The sequence below is a fragment of the Hesperophylax consimilis genome, chromosome 13 (genome assembly GCF_061612785.1).
Source record: "Hesperophylax consimilis isolate HC1 chromosome 13, BYU_Hcon_1.0, whole genome shotgun sequence".
NCBI classification, from domain to species: domain Eukaryota; kingdom Metazoa; phylum Arthropoda; class Insecta; order Trichoptera; family Limnephilidae; genus Hesperophylax; species Hesperophylax consimilis.
The window spans coordinates 26,902,000-26,927,339 of record NC_142848.1 but is presented as its reverse complement, the minus strand read 5'-3'; the positions used below and the strand labels follow the sequence as shown (position 1 = coordinate 26,927,339).

Sequence of the window (25,340 nt, the reverse complement as noted above, 5' to 3'; positions counted from 1 at the left end):
ATTGTAGTAAAAAAATGCTTTTTACATGTTGATTTTTTTATACAACAATTCTTTTAGTGTATGTAGCTACTTTATTATTTCCATGTAAGTTTATTTTACGCTCCCTGCCAGTTAATGTTTCGAAGTGTTCTTCAAACACCCTCGGGGGTTGGTTTGCTCGTCTACCACGTGAATAAATTCAAAAACCCCTATGGGTAATGTAGTATTACCTTATATTAAATGGGTGAATTTGATGTCATTTTTTATGTCTTATTATTAATGTAAACCAATAAATTTTAGTGGATAAATAACCGTCGTATCTTAAAATATATTCATGTTAAATAAAAACGAAGAAAACATATCGTGTCAATACGGTAAAATCTAACAGACGAAACTTTATACAGAATTCTAGTGGACGAAATAGAACCAAAAATCTTAACACATTCTTTGCAGGAAACGAGAAAACTCATCATACGCCTTTTTACAGTAAGACGCGGGAGACGAGTTTACTCGTTTTGTTGCGTAAAGCGGTAAGGAGCGGGAAACTTGTAAACAAGGGGTTCTAAATGGGTGCGGGGTCATGTGTTTTCTATTGTCGGCTATACCCGATCTATCTACCTGTCAATACAATGAGTTTGAAACACAACAAAAAAATAAAATCGTTGTTGCGTATGTTCCGCTCACAAAATCCACAGTGAAACGCGGTACATGTGCAAGTTTTGCAATGTGCCCCTGCATAAAAAAAAGTGTTTCGAACGCTATCACACATTGAAGCATTATTAGGTAATAGTTTTTTTTTTTTTTAGATAACTTCTAAATAATCTTGTAATTTTGAATGAATAAATTTTGATATGTTATTTCTATTGTGAAATACTGTTTTTATTGAATATTTTGCGGAAAGTCTAATTTTGGGGCTAAAATTTAAAAAAACACCCGCGATTCGCCCCCAATTTGGCGGTAAAATGCCCGACTATCACTGAAAATCTCACATTTTGTTCTTTTTAGTGCCAGGAGAGAATAATAATAATAATAATATTTGGCTAATTTATATAGCGCCGTTTTCGTGAGAAATCACCTTAATGGCGCTGTACAAATATATTTCTTAAATAGTTAATACTAGAACAAATATTAAAATATTAAAAAGTGCAAACACAGCGACACTGAAGAGACTCTACAAAAAACTCATTCTTAAACGACGGATGGCTTCACAACATTTGTGGTTCAATCGAGAATGCAAAAAACGGGGTATAATACCTAAATACATCAACATCAAGACGAACACGGACAGCAAAGCAGCCAAACTTGCAGTTACCGCAGCCCACAGAACATGGACCACACAGGAGATGAAGAAATGGTACAACATTAGAGATAACGTAAATAATTATTTATATTATGTACACACTGCACTCACATCACAACTACACCCCGTAGAATTTGACTGTCTTTTTAATGATACTACCCTTATGGTTAACAATAAAATACACGCAACTTACCAAAGACAACTTAAAAAACTAACATATTGGACAGAAAAACAAGTTAAATTAACACCTTCGGAAAAGACAGTAAATTCACCCACCCTATTATTTTACGATAAGGTAGTAAATACAACCGATATAGAATTTAATGATACCGAAATTAAAATGCTTGAAAAAGGTTTAAAATACTGCCCAAACTTACCACTTCAATTAAAAGATCTCGAGAATCTAGCTATAGACACAGATATAGCAACGTCAGACTATAGCAATAAATACCTATGCGCTAAAATAATTAAAAAAGCAACGACTGAGGGTAAATTTTCAAGCGAAGCACACACAATAAAATCATTAAAAAGTAAAATCAAACAAAACAACCTTATTATCTCAAAAGCAGATAAAGGAAATAGTACAGTAATCTTAAACAAATCAGATTACATAGAAAAAGTCCAAGATGTGCTGGACACTAGTAAAGTAACCCTATTGAAAAAGGACCCCACCTCGAAATTCGCATCTGATGTAAACTCAATCTTAAACTCTAGCAAAGTCCTTATTAAGAACAAATTCCATAAAAATAGTCTATCTGTTATGAACCCCCAATGCCCACGCCTTTATGGACAACCTAAAGTACATAAAAATAACATGCCAGTAAGACCAGTAGTATCATACAATTCAGCTCCTGCCTATAAATTAGCAAAATTTGGAAATAGAATCATCAAAAACACTCTCAATTTTAAATCAAAATACGGCATAATAAATTCCCTACAACTTATAGACCTCATCAAAGACATAAACATACCTAACAATGCCACTCTGGTTTCGTTTGATGTTGTCAGCCTATTTTCTAACATACCGACAAACGAATTAAAGATAATTATTAACAACTACATGGAAAAACGTAATACTAATTTGATAGAACGGAAAGAAATAACTGAAATACTAAATACATGTATAGAACAAAACTTCTTTAGATTTAATGATAATTTTTATATTCAATCTAATGGACTAGCCATGGGCAGCCCGATATCACCGGTGCTGGCCGAATTTTTCATGGATCACATGGAAGAACAGATAGAAAAATTAAAATCATTTAAAAATGTTACCTTCTATCGTAGATACGTAGATGACATTTTAATTATCTGGACGGGAACTCACAGACAATTAGATAATTTTCTAGAAGAAATTAATAAAATCAACAAAGCCATCCAATTTACAATGGAAATGGGGGGAAATAAAATTAATTTTTTAGACATAGGTATTGAAATAATTAATAATAAATTAGAATTTACAATTTACAGAAAACCAACATACAGCGACAACATTATACATAACACATCTAGACACCACATTTCTCACAAGTTATCAGTATTTAACTCACTCATTCACAGACTCTTACATATACCCCTGAATTGTATAAATTATAATAATGAACTCAATGTTATTAAAACCATAGCAAATAATAATGGATATAGTAGTGAACTTATAGATAGTTTATTCAAGAAAAAGAATAAAAAACTCACACTGGCAATCATATCACAAGGTCTTACAATCAACAATGAAAATGATGTCACAAAAAAACAATGGGTTAAAATACCTTTTATTGGTAATATATCCAACAAAATATCTAGGATAACCAATAAAGACAATTGTAAAACAGCATTCTATAATGTAAATTCATTAGGTAAAATCCTAATAAATAATAAAGATAAAAGGGATAAAATGGAAAACTCAGGAGTTTACCAAATCAACTGTGCCAATTGCCCGTCTTACTATATAGGCCAAACAGGTAGATCATTCAAAACCCGCATAAAAGAACATTTTTCAAGCTGGGTAAATGACAAAGGCGAAATGTCGAATGTTGCGGCACACTTACTTGAGAATAAACACTCGTTTGACAAGGATAGAGATGTAAAATTTTTACATACCTGCGACAAAGGTCATAAATTAGATAGGCTAGAGTCATTAGAGATAACCCACCTAACTAAAAAAGTAAACTCCAACAATGTTATGAACACAAAATTAGAATCAGTTGCTAAATCTCCGTTGCTATACCCATTATAATCAGTGTGTCACCTATCCTAAATATGTATTTGAATTATATAAAATCCATTAAAATATGTTTCCTAACCACACAATAGATTACCGATAGCTTTATGTTGGGTAAATCCTTAAATTGATAGTCCTAATAGGCATAATTATCATAGTTCTACAGATAAATTCATTTGATTTTAATAACAATACTTATTTGGGAAATATCATATTTCACGAAAAACCCCTCATAATTCAAATCAACCTACTATGTTAACCCCTCCCCTCAATGTAATTTGCCTATGTATATAAACCCTAGTTTAAGACAAAAATTGTACCAGTCTGAAGATGGCCCTAACAGGCTGAAACCGGTCACGGTCAAATAAAAAACAAGTGGAAAAAAGTTTAAAATTGTGTTCTTTATATATATTAATACTAGAACTATTGACTTATCTCTAAGACTTATATCTAGTGACTTACGACTAAGGCCTATAACTACTATCTCAACGACATATATACGAGTATTTACATATTTAGCAACTTACAACTAAAATTAATATTAACCATCTAATCTTACTAACGCCAGAAGAAGAAGGAAGTTCCATTTTATTAGGGTGTTTTTATTGTTAGCTGGATATATATTATGTTAAATGAATGAAATTAATGAACAAAATCATCAATCGTCAATCTTAATCCGATTGACTTGTTATGTTCCCGCTGGTATATTGTCCATTGTCCATTGGTAGGCAAGTCAATAGAAAAATTGAATTAACGGAATCGCTAGATAATGTAACAATTACAGTATAAAAAAAAGAAGAAAAAAAAAGAAATATTTGGATAGAATGACGGATTTATGGAAATGAGTGTCTGAAAAAGTGAGTTTTTAGTTTGGATCTAAATTCTGTTGGGCTGGTTATGCATCTCAATTCCATAGGAAGTTTATTCCAAGCCTTAGGGCCGGATACACGATACACGACCGAATGCACGATCACCAAACTTAGTGTTCGGATTTCGCTTAGGCTCTTTCAACCTTCCAATTGCAGATGATGTCGCTGATCTAAGACTTGACTGCCTTAGACCAGCATTTTCCGGAATGCATAGCTCAGTAATATACGGTGGCGCCATTTCGTTGATAGCTTTAAGAGAAGAGAGTGGTTTCAAAGATAGAAGAAGTCAGGGTCGAATTAAAGTCTATGTAATGTAGTTTTTTAACAGAAACATCGTGGTATACAGTAGTGAATGGTGAAAATGCCCGAGAAAGATATTAGCAATAGCGGGGTCCACTAGATATATTATAAAACGATTTGTATTGGAGAATTGCCGCTTGACACATTAGCTCAAAAATGCGTTCATATTTTCGGCAACAGCGATAACCATATTTAACGTGTGATTTTTAATTCGTTTTAGTAACTTTCTCATTAAAATCAATCGATCAATCGGTAGGGAGAGAGGATGGACCGCCATACAACTCTGTTTTGGCACGCACTCCTTGCTTCATTCACATTCATTCATAGTCTCTTGACATGACCCGACTCGAGTATTTGGTTTACTTGATGGTGTCAAGTCTTCTTCGAGCATCTCTGACTTCATCCTCTAATCATCGTTTCCTTACACTCCTTTTTTAATCTTATTCATTATGTTTGCATAAGCCTTACATTTTTTTTGTGAATCTGCACATTTATAACGCAGTCATACTTGATTTACCACGCACGCGTCTCAGTCTTCATATCAACAGCATTCAGTCTACTTTCATATGTTCTCTGCCGGTTCTGTGGCTAATCGCCATACATATAAAACCAAGCAGCAAGCTGAGCTTCTTTTGCAAAACTCCTTAACCCTTCAAGCTAATTTGTTCGCTTTTGGGAACAACTCATATGATCTGAGAAATATTATCTAAACCGTGTTAGAAAGAGAAAACATCACTCTTTATATCTTAACGAAGTTTATTAAAAAAGTTAACCAAAGGTTCCGTCAGCAATTCGAAAAAACTTATGAGAACTTTTTTTTCTTATTAATTATTATTATATGAACTGACAAAAATGTTACGTGACATAAACGTTTATAATACATTTTTCTAATAGAATAAATATGTTTTTATATAGTTTTTCGTTGTCAGTATATTTAGTTACAAAAAAATTAAAGTGAACCATTTAATTTTTTTACGTTTTCTTCAAAGTTTTAACATGTCAAAAAACATGTGTTTATTTCCAATAATAAAATTTGAAAGCGTATTTCATAACCTTTCGAACAGTTTTCGGTTTTCGAATATGTTCAGAAATATTCCATTTATTTAGATTTTATTGCTGAGCGTAAATACTCTGACCTTCTGACAGAACAGGTCCGAGGAGTTAATAAATGTTTTAATTAAAACACGGCCCATTGAAGTGGAATAATTAAGTTCGCTGCTAGAATAACTGTTTAGTTACCTAATTCATTATTTCTTCGCTTGACTGTTTGAAATGATTGAGGTGCATTGGAATAATTCAGCTGACTAGATTCTGTTAAGAGTTAGCTAATTAAATTTGTTAGCTGCAGTTTGAGAGACGCTGTGTTTGAAGAGGTGCAAATTTAATTGGGCCTTGTACCCTGTTTTACAAATGTGGTTCTAAAAGTTTAATTTGCGGTTTATAAGTTTGGGCTATATTACTAAGCCTAAAGGAGTTCACACTCTAGGAAGGTCATTAAATTCACATTGCTTCTATCCTTCTATCTTCTTGCTCCCTGGTGAAAAAGAAAAAAGTTAAACTTAAAAATATTTATTAAGTCCCAAAAACATTTTTATGGGTAAAACCACTAAACATGTTTCATTTGTTTGTCTATTTGTGTGTACTTTCATTTTTTTGTTTCAAAAATCTACTGCATCCACTTTATAACTATTCAAGCAAGCCATACTGTTTTTCTAGATGTCTATCTGTGACTAGATGGCTAATTTTGAGTAGATGGTTAACTTTGACTACATAGCTGACTTTAACTAGACGGCTAACTTTGAGTAGATGGATAACTTTAACTAGACGACTTACTTTGACTATGGTTCAAGAGTCTTTTTTAAAATGTGAAATCGTCAATGTTATTTACTTACTTACGACTTATAGAATTTTTTGAAAGTTTAAAAATGGAATTGTTATGTTTCGAAAATCTGCTGCATCCACTTTATTTTATTGACTGTTCAAGCAAGCCATTATTTTTGACTATATAACTATCTTCGACTAGATGACTAACTTTGACTAGATGGCTAACTTTGACTAGATGGCTAACTCTGATTAGGTGGTTAACTTTGACTAGATGGCAAACTTTGACTAGATGGCCAACTCTGAAAAGGTGGTTAACTTTGACTAGATGGCTAACTTTGATTAGGTGGTTAACTTTGACTACGTGGCTAACTTTGACGTGATGTCTAACTATGACTAGATGGCTCACTCTGATTAGGTGGCTAACTTTGATTATGGTTAAAGATTCTTTTTTCAAATGAGAAATCGTCGTGTTTATTTGTACCTTCTTACTGACATTTTTTCTCAATATTATGCCTACCTACCTTCTTGAAGAAAGTTTAAAAACAGACGAGATTGAAATTGAGATAATGACGTTTATTTGTACAAATTGTATATATCCTCATACAAAATTAATTAAAATATTACGTAGAATATCATTTAGTTTATAATAATTGAGTAGTTATTTACCAACAATACCTACTAGCAAATCTTTTTATTTCAAAGGAAATGTTGGTTTTGGTAAATAAGAGAAAATTAGAAAAATACTTTTTTGGACGTGAATTCTGCTGTTTTACTGCTTCACAGAACTATTAGCTTTAACCTTCCTACACGCCCCGTGAATACCAAACAAGCTGTGCCGGGTGCAGGTAACAGGGCGAGGGGAGCAAAAGACCGGGAGGATTGGGGAGTGTATTGCAACCACTGATTGTCCTGCAACCGCGACCACGTAAGGGTGAAATGCTTTTCATTTGGCTTCGATGGGATTTCGATGCATTTTAATTTTTACATACCGATTTAAGGAAAATAAATTACTGGTGAAGCTAGATTACTTTATTTTTGCCCGGTGTAAAAAATCCACAATAATTTTATTGATATGAAAATACTGATATACTATTAATGTTAATGTTCAAGTATAAAATATATATTGCTAGGTGGGAACGGCGCACGTGCGTTGTGTGGAGTGTCCGTACGAAGCTAATGGCATAGCCAAAGCTAAAGTGATCAGACAAAGCCTGGTTTCAGGGGTTAAGCTTTGCAAACCGTTTCAATGTTTGTGTTTGCAATGGTATTGTGTTTCGTATTTTGACCCGAGGCATTCTAACCAGTACAACACACAATACAAAACAACACAAAGTAATTGTCCAGAATCTACACACGATATTATAATATGTGCAGTTAATTTGAAGAGAAAACACAACTCTTTATATTAAAATATAGAAGTTAACCAAAGGTTCCGTCATATTACCCATTGGCACTATCAGAGGAATATTTAAATCTATATAGATTTAAATAAGATTATTATCGTTATTATTATTATCATCGATTAACCAAAGCAAATACGAAACGCTTCATAAATTGGCCAAATTTCGAAGCAATTCAAAGCAGACCGGGTCAATGACATGAAATGAAACGTGAAATTAGCAACTACAAGCGAAAAGCAAAAATGACCGTATTTTCGAGGATTGGAACAAAATGGTGCCAGTCTAAAAAAATCTTTCATGAATATTATTATGAGTAAATATTTTAACATGAGCAGAAAACGGCTCTTCTCAATGTATAGCTATACCAGCGCTGCATCGGCGTATTAGAGAATTTTTATAATATGTACACACTTTTTTATAATATGTACAAAAAAAAACTGGATTTGAACAACAGGTTTAATCTCTAATGAAATGAACTAACAGAGTGGTAGATACTTTCAGTATCACCCTAGCGAATCGAATCATGTTTTTTTATTAGAAAATAATAACTTAACAAATTTGAAAACATTATTTGATGATGTGAGGCTCACTTACAATTTAATAATATTCAACAACAAAAAATTATATGAACTAATTAATTAAAACTAAAAACTGAAATGAAATACAATAAATAAAGGGGGTGTAAAAATTATATTATAAAATCCGAAAATATTATGAAGTAAGGTTGTACACAATGAAGTGTGTATAGTATTCTATTTGTTTTATTCTATTACGTTATAAAATTTACGTTTATATTAGCCATATTAGGTGGCCAGATCTGAATAGCCAGGTACTTTCTAACCTTCCTCTTTCCCAGCTCCTTCTCCTCCTTGCGGTGAAGTCCCGTCGCACAACCTACTCATAGTCCCAATGTCTCCAGGAGTTGTGACTCTTTTACAGGATTAAAATACACTTTTATATTATACATTTTTAAATTTGATAAATCATGGCCGTTTTGAAGGCTTGCCGTTTAAGTACTATCTTATCCCCCGTGCACCGGTGCACGTACACGAAAATTGTCGGAACAGAGCAGAACACCCTTCACAGTTGAAGTTTGTTTTTACGAGAACGGGTTGTTTCTTCGACTCCTTGCTGAAACGGAATGCCGCAATAAAAATGCATCTGTTTTGCCTCCTTTAATAATCCAGGCCTATTCCAGCCCCGAATTAATAATTCCTTTCCTACAGCCCCTACTTAAAACGCCTCATAACAATGCCCAACCGGGTGGCGATATAGTTATTTTGAGGTGCTACATAAAAGAAAGAAAAATGCACTATCTATCTACAGTTTGTTAGCAAAAGTTTTCGCCAATCATATATTTCAAATGATACATTTTATTTAATTATTCCAAATCATTCATGACATTATAAGTGTTCATTCTGTACATTTCGGATTTTCTACAAGGCAGACAAGAGCCTGCGATATATTTAGAAGCGTCACGTTATCAAGTCAGTACCATCGAGAAACGACAATTTGCCAATGGCGGCGATTGTTGTTGATACTAATTGCTGTTGATACTGGTGATTTGTGTGTTATTTTATCTAGAGCATACTTAATAATAAACAAAGTGATTAGACTGTTTTAAACACAGAAGTTTACTTAATGACAGCACTGACTTGTAGTCTAGTCGGAATTGATTTCCTAAAATGTCGTGATGCATGTAACAGAATCGCGTCAGAGGTACTATATTTCTTTGATTGCGTCATTTGGCTGAATGGTTGATGTGGATGCTGGTTGGTTGGATAGATGGTTGGGGTCTTTCCTGAAATTGTATTTCTAGACATGCATCAGATATCATTCAATAGATTCTAACGCTTCTACCCCGTTGCTGAAGCCAAGGGTTGGTGAACCTTTTTTCAGACACAAATAATTTATATTTAACGAATTCAACAATAGTACTCCTTTTTACAATATTCTTTACGCGAATACCGCACGAGAGTACCAACTGACTCATGCCAGTTGGACATTAGCATCTCCGATTGGGTAATGTTGTGCCAGTGAAGTGTGGGGAGGGGAAGGATATGGGTCACCAAACACGGCCAGATTGGCATTTCAAGCAGCATTTCGACTCGATTATGGCGGTCTTACACCTTTAGATTCCTGCAGTGAGTAACTATCTACTATTTTGGAAAGTGCCGCAAATATACACTATTCACTTTATTGACTATTGGCCGATCGAGGAAATGAACCCACGAAGCCCGGGTGAGACCCAGGCGCGATGCCAACTCAGCCACTCACGTAGACTTTTTTACATTAGCTCCATAAAGGAGGCCCTGCGGAGGCTTTTGGGTATGCTGTTTATTGTTTTAGGGAAAGGAAGGAGAGAAAGTTCTGGAAAGGAAAAAATGTATGTGGGGTGGGTAGGATCTGGAGGTCAATGTGTCAAGGGGTGACGGACGAATGAATCCATCATTCTTCGAGAGATTCCGGCTGGAGAGTTTAAAAGGTCCCCTTCAACCAGTCTCCCGATCCCGCCACGAAGTAGGGGGATAAACGCATCCGCCGCTGAGACCTAGACAAACCTCACCCAAAGAAACCCGGCACCCATGCTAAGTCACCAAACGTATTGAACCACTTGGGGTGACCTATGGTAGGGGTGTTGGTTATCCAATGAACTGAGCCGGGGCGGCGGTACCCATACCCGCCTCCCAAACTAAGTTCCTTGTAAATATTAAGTATTCTTACTTTTTCTTTTTTTTTCACTTCGCGCCGCGTCTTCCTTCTACGTGTTATTCTAATGCTACGTATACAGCGCGAGCCCCGAACTACCGAACTTAATCTCAACTTATTGGAAAGAAACGAAGCAACAGCAATTGGCGCAAAACGCCGCTTGCAGTTGCTTCGTTCCTTTCCCGTAATTCGTGTTACGGTTCGCGTTTCGGTTCGCAAATGTTTACGTACCCTTACATGTAACAGCTTTTGAATGTTGATATTCTAAATATTATGCAAGTAACGAAGCTTATTGCAACGAAAATTTATAGCTTTTTGTTTTGAGTAGATATTAACAACGTAGTTTCGATATTCAATTGGTTATTATTTATAGAAGTAATTAAATTGTTCGCCATAAAAACATTGGAATAAAAAGAAAAAATCATCCCTTGAAGTATTTGGACACCATACTAAGTTTTTTGTTGGGTGTTAAAATATCATGCTCAATACGTGGATAGGTCAGGTGAGGGGTTGACATTATTTGCTGATCAATCTTGTTCTACGTGATGACCACTAGTGGTTGCTCAACTAAATTTGTCGGCAGATAACATTGAGGACAAGTTTTTTTTAAGAGAACTTTAACTATTAATTGAATTCAAATTCTGCCCTATTCAAGTTCTGTTATTATCCAAGACGATATTGTGAAACAATCAGCCCATAGTCAGAACTTCAATTTTAACTATGAAATATGAAGAGTTGTTTAAATTCTCTGAAACAACCCACCCTTAGAGCTGATGAAGCCCACAATGTTAAGCCGATCATTTATTTGATAACAAAAAAAAAACATTTAATGTATTTATCCCTTATTGAGCTCGTCTACCGCTAGTTCTTCTTGCAACCCCTTATGCTTGTAGATTATAATATTCTAACATCCATTTCATCTCGTAAACCGTGAGATCATCGCTCCGCTCTCCCAGGACCCCGAGATGCTGGGAGACTGCGACTGCACAGCGGTCCCGATCCGAAAAAAATACATTTTCTAAAATTATCATAGTTTCTTGATATTGTTCTGATAATTCTTAATTATTGATCGGCTCTCATTGTTTTTAAACATTTTATTTAGGTATACATTCCTTGCCAGTTGTAAAATCTTAAAGGTCCGTACAAATAGATATCCAAATGTTGCAAAAAAATGTTTTAATCTATGATATCATATGCTCACTGATAATGCAGTTAATTGTCAATAAATATCTTTGTAGTAAGTATGATTTCTCAATGTTGGCCCTGTGCGGGCGCATTTGGAGCAGTCCGCTCCGTAGGAACTCAAATAGCCAAAGCGCTGATGATACCTAACATCAAAAACAGCGCCCTTTAGGATTTTACTAGTGCGCGGCGCAATTAACCCGAGAGAAAAACAACTTGAGACCGAGGAGTCCTCCTCTTCATTTTTATAAAGGATTTGATCGGGTAATAAATGTGATTGATCTGTTTTTGTTAAGTACTGAAAAATTCAAAGTTAAATGTAATTTTTTTTTCCAATCATTTGTATTTTTATTTAAACTTAAGCTTTTGAAAACAACATGGCATTTGTTGTCATTTTTAAAGGAGCGGAATAATGTAATTATTTTTCAACTTTAATTAGAGATTTAGTTGCTATCGCCTCATGTCGACTCGGCAAAACTACCCTTATTGTGTTGGTCAAGTATCTATTGATACCCCTATAAATATTATGTGTTAACATCTGTGACCTCGGCATTGAAGGCGTTCGTCCGCCCGGCCACCCTGCTTTAAATGAATCTATAACTTTTGATATTGAGAAAATTTAAAAAGTTATGTACGGGTTATTTTAGAACAGGTATTATAATTACATCATATATTATGTAAGATTTTTTTATTCATAAAAAAATATTATTTTACTATCAGAAGTTCGTGGCGTTACCCGGGATTAACGCAGAGTTTTTCTAAATCTGACAGTAAAACAATAATATTCCCCTTATTTTGAACGTTAAGTGAAAAATTTCACGAAGAAATATCAACATTCAGCTATTAGGGGTGGGAAAAAGAATGGTTGTGGTTTTTAAAAATATCACGTAGACAGAGATATTCCTCTTGTTTTGAAGGTCAAGTGTGCAAAATTTCATCAAGCTCATAATAAAAATATGATTTTTTTTATATAAAAACAAAAAAATGCGCTTCCGGCTTCCCACCACAGGTCGCAGAAACTCTGCTTTATATAAATAATAAATTATTGATAATTAATTATTAATTAATTAATTTATTTATAAGTACATGTTACATGATTAATATATTTATTTAGAGAAGATACATTAGAGCACCATACTAGGCAGCTGCCTGTTTCATGGTGACCAATGTAGGAATAGTTAGTTTTGAATTTAAGTCTAGTGTAAACATATTTTGGTAGAATTTAAAAAAAAAATTGAAAATTGGTAAAAAAATGTTTTTAATAACTCCCAAAAATTGCCAAAGTTTTCTTTAAAATAAACACAAATATATAAAGTAGTACACATATGTACATACATACATACACATGCACACGCAAATATATGCATATACCTATAAATACATACACAAAATATACATATACCTACATATATTTATCTTCTTCCTCACACATGTAAACAATATATACACCTCTATCTGAGTACGAGAAGCAGGTTACCAACACTATCCCACTCACTCATCAAGAAATCCCCAAGCGCCTTCCTGAAATTGTCGTATTTGGCAATTTACTTTATTTCTATTGGTAAATTGTTGAAGATTTTAGGAGCAAGAAAATTAAATTGTGACTGAGCCATTGAGGTTCTTGTTGCTGGAATAGTGTAGTTGGATTGGTTGGAATATCTTGTGTTATAGGTTGATAATGTTAATTGGTTATACACTTACGTTTTTATACATATTAAAAACATATTATACAGGGTGTATCGGCAAGTACCCGACAAACTTTAACCAGCTATTCCTCAGCACATTTGGAGTAAAAAATGTTATGGGCGCTTTGCTGTCCGGTAATATTTTTTGTTCCATTAAAAACAAAAAATAAATAAAAATCCACACCCCGTCACTGTCATTTGCATGGTTTCTCGTGTTCAACAGCTGTTATTAGCAAGTGTGTCAAAAAGTGTCCTCGCTCTTTCTTACACACTAAATAATAATAGTTAAAAATGAGACGAATGGTGCCGTGCCATTTCGTTGTGATTGTAAAAGCGCGCCAACGTAGGTACGTACGTACATTATTCAACGAAACTCGAACAAAATATTGCCAGATGGGTTTTCAAACTTTGACAAAGGATAAAACATTGGTGATATGTGGTGAAAATATGAATACTAAATTTTTTATTAAAAAAAAATGTTACCGGACAGCAAAGTGCCCATAGCATTTTTCACTCCAAATGTGCTAAGAAATAGCTGGTTAAAGTTTGTCGGGTACGTGCCGATACACCCTGTAAAATAATACTCGTTAAAAAGTAATCAATTCGTTTTTTTTAATAGTTATCGGTTTATTTCCGTTGTTCCTTACTAGAGGGACCACTGTGCGATGTGACGGTGCTTATCTCCATAATGTAACGCTTAATCTAGCCGGCTAATGATAAGGTTGCCTTCTCCCATCTCCCATCGTCTGCAGGATACTTATTTTACATAGCTAATCTCAGATATGGCAAGTATGGTGTTTCGTCTGGGATGCGTTCACTAATTAATTGGGTGGTCACACTTCGATGATAATAATAGGATTATGATGCGCTTTTCTTATGTGAACCCTGTTTACAGAGTTAAAAGTCTGACATACTTAATACACGCAATGTGTAGCTTTTGACACAACATTGCATTCGAATACGGGTGTGTTTCTACATATCTATATATATGTCACCTGTGACAGGTAAAAGCATGTTTAAAAAAAAAAAAAACGGTGCCATCTATTGGACGTAAAAGCAACACATGCTATTTTTTCTCCACTGACTGAGCTACAGCAAAGCGTGGTGGGGTATAGCTAGTCCTAAATAAACGTGAACACACTTTTGCTAAAATTATTTTAGTATTTTGAGATACAGGACTATTTTTAATTTTCGCTTTGACGATTTCCTTTTTTCATTATGTTTATACAACTGACACGACCCGTCAGCCCAGAGTCAAAGCTTGCTTCAACCCTTTGCCATGGAGGTCGTCATTAAACTAGAAACTTTGTTATAATGATGTTACAAATATATTTTTTAACATTTAAAACCTTTACAATAAAACCGTTACACGATATTTATAAACAATTTTTTTTTCTACAGTAAATATTTTTCTTGGAATGGCAATTAGCAAATTTTAAAGTTTTTTTACTGAGGATTGAACCTTCATCTCCAGGGACTGGCGCTTAAACTGCTGTGAACTTTTTAAATGTCTTTTAAAACTGGAAAAAAAAACTTTGACTGGGGATTGAACCTTCCTCCCCAGGGTGAAAGTCGATGAGTCTTCCATGAGTCGACTGCGCTAACAACGGCGCCAATTCGCGATCGGATAGGACCGACATTTATTTCGTATTAACTGCTGTTAAAGCATACAATTGTTGACATCATTATGTATGATGCAAAGAACAAAAAAAATTTAGGTTCAATTAACACAAAAATGAACATAATTAAACATTGTTTATAAAACAAAACAAATGGAAAAAGAAGAAAAGAGATAAAAAAATAACGTTTTTAAACTGTGTTAGAAATTATATTCAATAAAACCATTCCTAATGTCATACTATGTTGTAATAGAACATCTGTTCCGACATGTGGTATCTCGAAGAAGTCGTGGCGACGACTGACATCTACGGCTGAAGTTTTCAGGCACGTATAAGCCATAGCATTCCAAGATGAATGGGTTATCAATAGGCTTATTCACTAAATTAAAACTAGGTAACGAACGATTTGCGTAGCGTCTAGTTTTTTTGCCTAAATCTATACCAAACATGTTCCTAGATAATATTATAAATATGCCCACTTACCAGTACAAAACGCTCACTCAGAAATTTGTGATCAGTGCGCTGCAGTCACCATCAAGTTGTCGGGGACCCCTGTGACCCTGTATCTCATCCATCCATAAACATTTATTTATTAATTTCTCTTATCCTATAAACAGTTTACATTACATGTGCCAGTTTTACATAAACATGTTTATAATTAGTTTCTGTATTAGTTTAGTCGTGGTGTTTTGTGAACACCTCACTAGGAAAACCTCTGCTGATAATTGATTAATTAGTAAACCAATTCTATAAGATGATGACGTTACTAATAACGATGATGATTCTGATGATGTGTGTTTGTGTTGTTTTAGGGACGGCGATGATTAGACAGGCGAGGGAATGGGCGCAATTTGGGGGGTGTCCCGACTGCGGAGACTCCTGCTACTGTTGCTAGCTGCCGGGGCCGTCCTGCTGCTGTACTGGCAGAGAAGGACCCTGCCGCTGGACTATCTGCCTGCACCAGCCCGCCCGCTACTAGACAAGTATGTCACCACCTCTAACGCACTGAAGTCAGTATTCACTTTGTTTTTTTTTTTCCGTATTGTGTTTGTCTTCCATACATCGTTCTCCAGCGTCTGGACTGCCAAATGTTTTTATTCTAGGTAATCACCAGGTTTGGTAGTCTTTGAAATAACACCCAATAAATTTGTCACATTTCAAACTCACACAGACAGTGGTCGCTGCACTAAACAAACTTAAGACTGGCACACACGGACAGCTAAAAGCAACATTTCCATTGACTTTAGTTGCAGTGACTGATTTGTTTTCAAAACATAACATGAAAATCCATGAATTTAAAATCTCGACTGCTTGTAACAAACGATATCAACAGCTTCAAGAAGTTACTACAAAATACAAGCCAGTCCTCGTATTTCGAACAGATTTTTTTCTATGAGTCACTGCTTGAAGCTGTCGATATTGACTGCTTTTAGCAGTCCGTAAATTCCACGTGCCTTTTGTATTTCAAATATTAGGTTGAGCAGTTTATTTAGGCATTGTACTTGTGTAGATCAGTTCGTAGTTTGTAGCGTAATTTCATTTCTAGACGAGGTACAAAAAATAAAATCGGAGGAGTCGAGCTCAAATTTTAAAAAACAAAGAAAAATAACGGTCCAATGCCTATTTTTTACCAAATTATTATTTCTATATTCCTTAGTTGCCTTCCAAGAATGGGTGGTAAAAAGCTCAATGTGAAATAAAAATTCGGCTTCTATATTTGCTTCCTCCTACAAAATTCACTCCCATATTTCCTTAAAAATAATCTCCATGGAGCATCCTCAAATATGATGTTGTGGTTGAGAAAAACACTGAAATTAAAGGCTTGTTTATGATTTCAGGTCGGATGAACCACACTGGACATGGCAATGTCGAGGAGGACGATGCGAGAGGCACGCTGCCTTCGACGGTCAAATTACTCCTATGTCTTTGGATACCTGCAATATGTTGTGCGACTCCACGCAGCTCTGGCCGCAGCCCACGGGTCCGGTGACTCTGGGCAGTACAGCGGCCCTTATCTCAACTTCCATACTCCGCTTCGCCACGCTTTCCACTCCCAGCCGGCAGGTGCTCCATCTCTTGGAGGAGTCCTATCAAGTCTTCCTACAGAACCTTCGCTACATAGAGAAACAAACCAACAAGTACACTCCCACCATATCTGAGTTTGTTGTGAGAGTTAGTGTCAACGAATCATCAGAGACTTATCTCACGTTGGATTCTGACGAAGGGTACTCGTTACTTGTGCATCCAGAAGGCAGCGGACTCTCACTAGTTGCCACAATTCATGCCAAATCATTTTTCGGAGCCAGGAATGGCTTGGAAACACTATCTCAGTTGATTTGGTCGGATGAGTTTTCGGGCGGTGCGCTTAAAGTGCTGCGGGCTGCATCCGTTCAAGATGCCCCGGTGTTCAAGTATAGAGGGCTCATGCTCGACACAGCCAGAAATTTTTTCCCGATAGCGGTACTTAAAAGAACATTAGATGGGATGGCGGCTTCTAAACTGAACACTTTCCATTGGCACATGACTGATTCTCAGAGCTTTCCCTTCTTGTCTGACAGAGTTCCTCAGCTGGCTCGGAATGGAGCTTACTCCCCTAAACACGTGTATACTGTGACTGATGTTAAGGAAATAGTGCGATACGCTAGAGTGCGAGGAATACGTGTTCTGATTGAAATAGATACTCCAGGGCATGCCGGGAGTGGATGGCAGTGGGGGCCTGCCAATGGCCTCGGAGAGCTGGCTCTTTGCATAGACCAGCAGCCTTGGCAGACATTCTGTGGAGAGCCTCCGTGCGGTCAGTTAAATCCCCGCAACAATAACACATACGAAATACTAGAAAAGCTTTACAAAGACATTTTCCAGTATACTCACATCACCGACATCTTCCATTTTGGTGGAGACGAGGTTAATCTAGATTGTTGGGGACAGTTCTTCAATGAGACCGACCTACACAACCTTTGGGGCGAGTTCACCCTCAAGGCTCTCGAACGGGTGGTCCGCGCAAACAGTGGGCACGTTCCGCGAGTGATCATTGCGTGGTCCAGTGATCTTTCGAAAAGACCCTACCTTACGCAGTTCTTCGACAAGTCAATATTCGCCATTCAAATGTGGGGAGGATCGACTTGGCCCGAAAACCAGGAACTTTTAGAGAACGATTACAGAATGATAGCGTCCCACGTGGATGCTTGGTATTTGGATTGTGGTTTCGGTTCTTGGCGGGATTCAGGTCCGGGGTCGTGCGGGCCGTATCGCTCCTGGCAGACGGTGTATAATCATCGTCCTTGGGAGCAGGATGAGGAAGGGTTCAGAAGATTAACCCTAGGTGGGGAGGCTTGCTTATGGAGTGAGCAGGCTGACGCTACAGCGGCTGATGCGCGGTTGTGGCCGCGAGCTGCAGCTTTGGGTGAGCGACTCTGGGCGGATCCCCCGCCCATCGAAGCTACTTCAGCCCCACACGACGTCTACACGCGATTACAGACGCACCGCGAGCGTCTCGTAAAGCGAGGACTTCAGGCTGCCCCGCTTTGGCCCCAGTGGTGTCAGCACAATCCTTCCTTGTGCCTCACCTAGTATCTAACCAATGATCCTGCCGCTATAAGTTCCGTTATAAAATATTAAACGCGTCATTTCCGAGATAAAATGTGAGGTTACAACTTAGCTATGAGCATGCCTGTGTGGTGTTGCTACTGAAAGCTCCGCTGTAACCTCTTTTGTACAATGCGTCTTTGATAAGATTTTGTGAGAAGTTAGAACGGAGCTATCAGCGGTGTGCCTTTACCCCTTAATCCATCGTATATCCAAAGTACCTATGTTTATATTTAATAAAGCGTATACGCTCCAAGGACTTGAACAATTTGTAGTATTTATCTTACAGATATTGTGATATTTCAAATGATGTTCTTTTTAATATCCATCTCAAATAATAGTCAATCAAAAATTAATTCTCCGCTATGTAATATGTACCTACCAACCTTCATTTGGAATAAAATAGTAGAAATATTATTAGTTATGTATTTAAAACTGAGGAAGCTTGTTAATTTTGAACTTTATACGAGTAGCACAATGTAACATTATAAATAATATACAACAGTCGATAGCTTAGAGCGCATATTTGCTAACTTACAGCAATAGTTTGCACTTAATTCGAAGTGACTATCTGTGGTGTCTTTTGATAATTCCCGAATAAAATGATTAAAATAAATACAATTTTAGAATTTTTTTTTGACTTTTTTCGATTGATTAATTTATTTTTTAAATTTGCGCTTTAAGCGATCACAATACGTTTTTGAAATAATATTTGCACATATAAATTTTGTAATAAGTTTTTTCTTTTTAATTAGTAATTTTACGTGTTAATATGAAAGCAATTTACGACAGTTTTTTTTTGTAATTATTTTTTTATTTCAATGGATCTATTCAGGGAGATAAACTCAATCATCAAAGGGAAAATGCAGTAATGGGCATAAATCAGATCTTATTTATAAAAATATTTTAATCATTAGAGACACTGTAATGACGCTGCCAAAAGGCGCATCGATAATAAAACGGGTTTCAAAAATGTAACTAAATAATTAAAAATTCGAAAATTCATTCGAACTGAATGTATCGTTGATATACCAATCACTAGTTTGAAATTCCATTTTGTTACTATTTAAACATTTTGTATTGCAAATTTCATTTTGTTACTATTTCAACATTTTGTATTGCAAATTTCATTTTGTTACTATTTCAACATTTTGCATTGCTAATTCCGTATTGTTACTATTTAAACATTTTGCATTGCAAATTCCATTTTGTTACTATTTCAACATTTTGCATAGCAAATACTCATCACTAGTTTGCAAATTCCTTTATGTTACTATTTCAACATTTTGCATGGTAAATTCCATTTTGTTACTATTTCAACATTTTGCATGGCGAATTTCATTTTGTTACTATTTAAACAATTTATATTGATGTAAAAATATACTCGTTTTTTCTCATTATGTACTTACTGTTTTAGAGTGATGTTTAATCCAATAATATTCGCAAAACAATTGACATATTAAATACAATATAAACATACCTATCTAATTCAAAAAAATTATATTTACTTTATAGTATGTAACGTTTACTTATCATTTTGCATTTTATTGTTTTTATGAGAACCAAAAAGCATTATCATCATTAAAGCATGAAATATTAATAAAAATATTTAGTAGGTAAAAATAATTAATTAAACTAATGAATTTTATGAAAATATTGCCTTAATGTTGTGTGTTTTACAACAAATGCCTAGTTAATAATAATTAAAAGGAGAGTCTTTAAATGAAAAAAAAAATTAATTGTTCACAATATTGTTCATACTTAAATTGAATAATCAGGTCTCAAAAGCTCAGTGGGTAAAATGTTTTGATGTTAAAACAGAGATCGATCTTCTGTATCTGGATTTATTAATATTATCAATTAATTTTGTGAAATATCCAGGCAATGAAATCTAATTGTAATGATCTCAGATTAATTAACACCGAGGATTATGATGGCGAAATAGTACTCAAACGACTTACTAATACAATTTCTCGAGTAACAGGTGATGAAAAAGAGACAGATGACAATCATTCGTTTTTCATGGTCCTTTCTTCTCGCTCTTGTATGCCATATATCTCTCTCGTAGTCGTCAGTCGCACGAACTTTATACTAATATTTTGAACAACATCTGAGTTAATTGAATTTATTTAAAGACTCCCCCATTAATACACGTAGTTAGGTTTGAATATTAAATATATACGAATTTTGATAGAAAGAGTGTGTACGCTTGTTGTGAAGTCGTTGTCCTCAAGAAAACGAATACTTGTATAAATGAATCATTAAGACTGCAAAATATGAGTGTGCATGGCCCAAAGATTGGCCCAATGACGTTATTAATTCATTTTATCATATATTTTAATACATTATTTTACTATAGAAATCAACAAAATGTTTAAAATCAGAGATACAAGATTCCATTAAGGCGATGCTCTACGTAGTAATGCAAAATCATGTGTTTTTGGTTTGAAAATTTGGTCGCCTAGAAATGTTTCAGATGCTTTAAATAAATACTGCGAGTATAATAAATCTTGGCCTTTGAAATAATCGAGTATTTTTTAGATAAGTCTTTTTATAAGCCCAGAAAAAAATTATGTATAAGGCCTATGAAAACTGCTTTAAAGTTCAAAATCTCCTACTTACAAACCCATTTTCGGTTATGATTTTATTGTATAATGTGGCAAATTAAGTTATTTATAAAATGATCGGAAAAAAATTAAATATTCATGCCTGAACATCCACAAAATAAAATAAAAAGCACTTTTTGGCCATGTTTTTTTATTGCATAAATCAAAACAGGCTGACGGTGTTAAGCGGGAATTTAAACCTTATAGCCATGTAAGGGGTGTTATTGATAGCGGCTCGATTTAAATATTACACGACGTAGTGCATCGCCTTAAAATACAGTACCTCGATTAGTACAGTGATTCCAGTATCGATTAGTCCAGTGATTCCAGTATCGATTAGTCAGTGATTCCCATTATGGGCATTGTAGAAAAATATAATTGAAAAAATTGGACGGTGAGCCAAACAAGTTTGGTAGCCTCTGGATTAGTCTACAGCTATTTGTTTATAATGTAAATCCAGTTTTTAGAAAGCTTTCTAAACTTAACAAGAATGGCAAATATCCCAATTATAGAAATTACCATGCGTGAGACGTTTTAATTTCCTAAAGCTGGAAATAATGCGACGCTCAAGTCAGTCGCTTACGTCAGTCGCATACGTGCGGCAATATGTAGGTGAATGAATGAAGAGCTGTAGTGTCACGCAATTCGCTACGAGCTGTGTGTCCGCGTGCCACTATTTTCAGCCTATGTCTTTTAAAAGATACCCATTAAATTTTTGTAAATAAAAATATACATTGTTTTAACATTTATACTTTTTTTGCTGCTCGGTGTTAAGATATCATTAAAAAGGAGTAATCACGGTAATTTATAAACCTTAACAACATAAAAACCTCCTCAAACTTACTGATTTTTAGAAATGTTTTTTTTAAAGGCATTCGAAATATTATTTTTTGTAATATAAGGACACAGTAAACCTTATAAAATGTACATAATTCTCCATTCGAGCTCCCCTCTAAATTCTTTAGAGAAACTACTAAAAAATTATAGATATTCTGGTATCACTGGAAGAATTAATGAATCAAACACAATTTTAAAATTATGTTTATATAATTGCTTTTACTATATTTCTCAGGATTATATATACAGAACCCTGCTAAAATATAAATTTTTAATTTAATACAAAAATGATAACGATCAGTTGAAATGCGATAATAAGCGATAATTGTCGAATGAAAAATACTCGTACATATTGAATTATTTTGTGAGCTTGTAATAATCCGACGTAGCTTAGTGGTTAGAGAAGCTGACCGGAAATCAGAAGGCTGTGAGTTCAACTCCCGTCGGTGGCATTTAATTTGTCTCAGCAGATTTTTTCAATTTGTATGGGTATTTCATGTGAATAATTATTGCTTATAATAATGATAATTTTCAGCCAAATAAATTTTAAATAAAAAATGTGTGTGTTTTCTATTAAATATTAAAATGACTTAAAAATATTTATTTGAAACATTTTAAGTAGATACTCTTAAAAAATCATTTTTATGGCATTTTATTAAATTAATAATCAAGGACTTCAACGTTTGAAACGTTGTGAAAAATCAGAAAAAAATCTTTCTGGGTTAAATTTTTATGATTTTTAGTTTTCGTCAAAATTGAATTCTTGTTGTAGTTTTGTTTTGTATAGATGAAAATATTTAATGAAATTAGTGTGGTTTTTAATTATTTTGAATTAAAATGAGTTGAGTAAGTTGATTAAAATTAGTTATATTGTACAAATTGATATAATTAAATGTCAAACTAAAATACCTAGACGTTTTTTTACTATTTGAAAAAAAATCCTTTATTTATTTTGATTTTCAGATATCATCAAATGACTTTCGAGTGACTGGTAGATAATCTCAATACCGCCCTGGTGAAAGACCACTATTCAGTGTCGAAACGTTGCTTGAAAAGGTATTTGTCGTGTTTAGTGACTTGATCTGAATAGTCCGGCATTTCCCAACCCTCCTCTTTCTTACATCCTTATTCACCCCACTCCCTTTAGCTTCGTAACAGACTCCCAGCAACAGAGGGTATGCCGTACTCACAATATCTATAGTCAGTTGAAAATCTTGTGCAGTATTCATGTTTAACCATTTATGATTTTTTATATCTTTGCCACAAAGTAAAAGGTGTTATAATTTTGATTTAAAAAAACTTTGGATCTGATTTATTTAAATTTAATTTAATTTTTTTTTATTGTACAATTTAATCTATTTGAATTTCACTTTCATTTTCGAAAATGAATGATTGCAAATCTTGGAAGCGGAAATTAACCCACTTCCCGACATCCGATTAAGCTGAAACTCGGCAGAGAGTCTCGTTGTCGATGACAATGCATTTTATCATTGATTGCAATACGCACACACACGCGGATATATACCTACATTTCTCAAAATTCAATGACGTTACAGCGGTTAATATACGCAATAAATGTCGGTCTTGTTCAACCGGGATTTGGCTCGGTAGGAAGAGTTGGTAGGTTTACTCCAGTTCCTGGGAAGGAAGGTTCAATCCCCAGTCAAAACAATAAAAAAAGTTTAAAAGGACATTTGAAAATAGAAGTAGGTACCATATTAAAAAAAATACCATTTTTTGCGGTTAATTTTTTAAAGTAATTTTTTTCTAGAGCTTCTCGATTATTAAGTCCTAACCCATTTATATGACCCATCCCATTTCTATGGAGTAGATCCACATCAGAAGATCTTTAGGTGTGTGTCTTGTCAAATAAATGTTTAGAAAACATTTTTTTGTTGATTGTTACATAAACTCCACATAGGAAAATCATTTCCCTCAATAAGAGGCAGTACTAGATTTAGAAAGAGTGTTAGCGTAACAAACCCGTGCGTGTTTCAAGGCAGTACTACCGTACTGCCTCCTATTGAACACTAAAGAGGAAATACGCCACCGTGGTTGTTGTTTGGAGAGTTCTTTTTGAGGAAAGGAATGAGAGGAAGCTCTGTGAAAGAGGGGTGAGTAGGAATCTGGAGGCCAGTGTACCCAGGAGTGATGGACGTAAGAATCCACCCCTCCCACAGCGGTGCAAGGCGATGGGTCAAAAGAGTGTAGCTGGAGAGGTCAAAGAATCTTCCTCAACAGGACCCTCGCGATCTGGCCTGCTAAGATCTGGACAAACCTCACCACATGAAACCGAGCACCCCTGCTAAGTCACAATACATAACTAACTACGGCAGAGGTAACGAAATAGAGCCGCAAAGTGTTTGGTACCTGCGAATGTCTAAAAGGTGTTTTTTATAAAAGGTATTCAAGTATACTGGTGTCAAGAATAATATCATCCCAAAGCATAAGCAAGAAAATCAAAATGAGCTTCCATTATAATTTATTAGAAAATCTTCTTTATTCTTTCAAAAGAATAACTCAGGGGTACTTCATTGAGTATAAAGAGTTCCTTTGACACGTAATTCTAAGGTTTATCAAAAGAAGATCACAAATGATTTGATCCTTTGATGTATTTGTTAGTGGGGTTTTTTAACATAATGGCAAGATACTTTATATTAACTCACTAACCATCATGCTATTTTCATCGATGGGTAAGCAGAGAAGATAGACCGCCATACAACTCTGTCTTGGAGTACAGTCCTAGTCTCTATCATACACTTATGTTTTACCGACTCTTGACATGACCTCTCAAGTGTTATATTTTCTTAATCGTGCAATGTATTCCTTTTGTTCTGTCGTCTGAATATTCAAAGTTATTTTTTATTCAAGACACGAGCAGGCTGATGCCCGAAACGCAACAAATGAAAAAAAATACATTATTTGTTTTACGTAGTTTCTGAACGGATTTCCATTTTTTTCCGGTGGAAAATAGCACCATCTGTGGCTACATAGCATACTTAGCTTACTATTAAATTTATAAGCCGTAGTTCACAATGCAAAGAGATAACTGGTGATGTTCTTTGCTAAAAAAACTTTGGAAAATTTCTAAAAGATGGCGTTGCCGTACAAAAATATATTTTTTTGTGAAATATTTTTGAAAACAGAAAACGTTTTATATTATAAAAAAGCAGTACATAAAAGGCTTAAATAATTAAAAAAAATATTTATATATGTTAACATTTTAT

At 34.8% G+C, this 25,340-nt stretch overlaps 1 protein-coding gene across 3 annotated transcripts in view; it reads left to right on the top strand.

Moving 5' to 3' along the window:
- Nucleotides 1-19,996, top strand: part of fdl (beta acetylhexosaminidase fused lobes) — a 326,351-nt gene extending 306,355 nt beyond the window's left edge. For 2 of the 3 annotated variants that reach the window (XM_089638621.1, XM_089638620.1), the window contains exons 3-4: nucleotides 15,898-16,095; nucleotides 16,924-19,996. In XM_089638621.1, coding sequence (XP_089494747.1) covers nucleotides 15,926-16,095; nucleotides 16,924-18,655 — 1,902 coding nt within the window. In that variant the 5' untranslated portion in view covers nucleotides 15,898-15,925 and the 3' untranslated portion in view covers nucleotides 18,656-19,996. The remainder of the gene's footprint in view (nucleotides 1-15,897; nucleotides 16,096-16,923) is intronic. The other variant, XM_089638622.1, reaches the window with a different exon arrangement.
- Nucleotides 19,997-25,340: the final 5,344 nt, after the last annotated feature.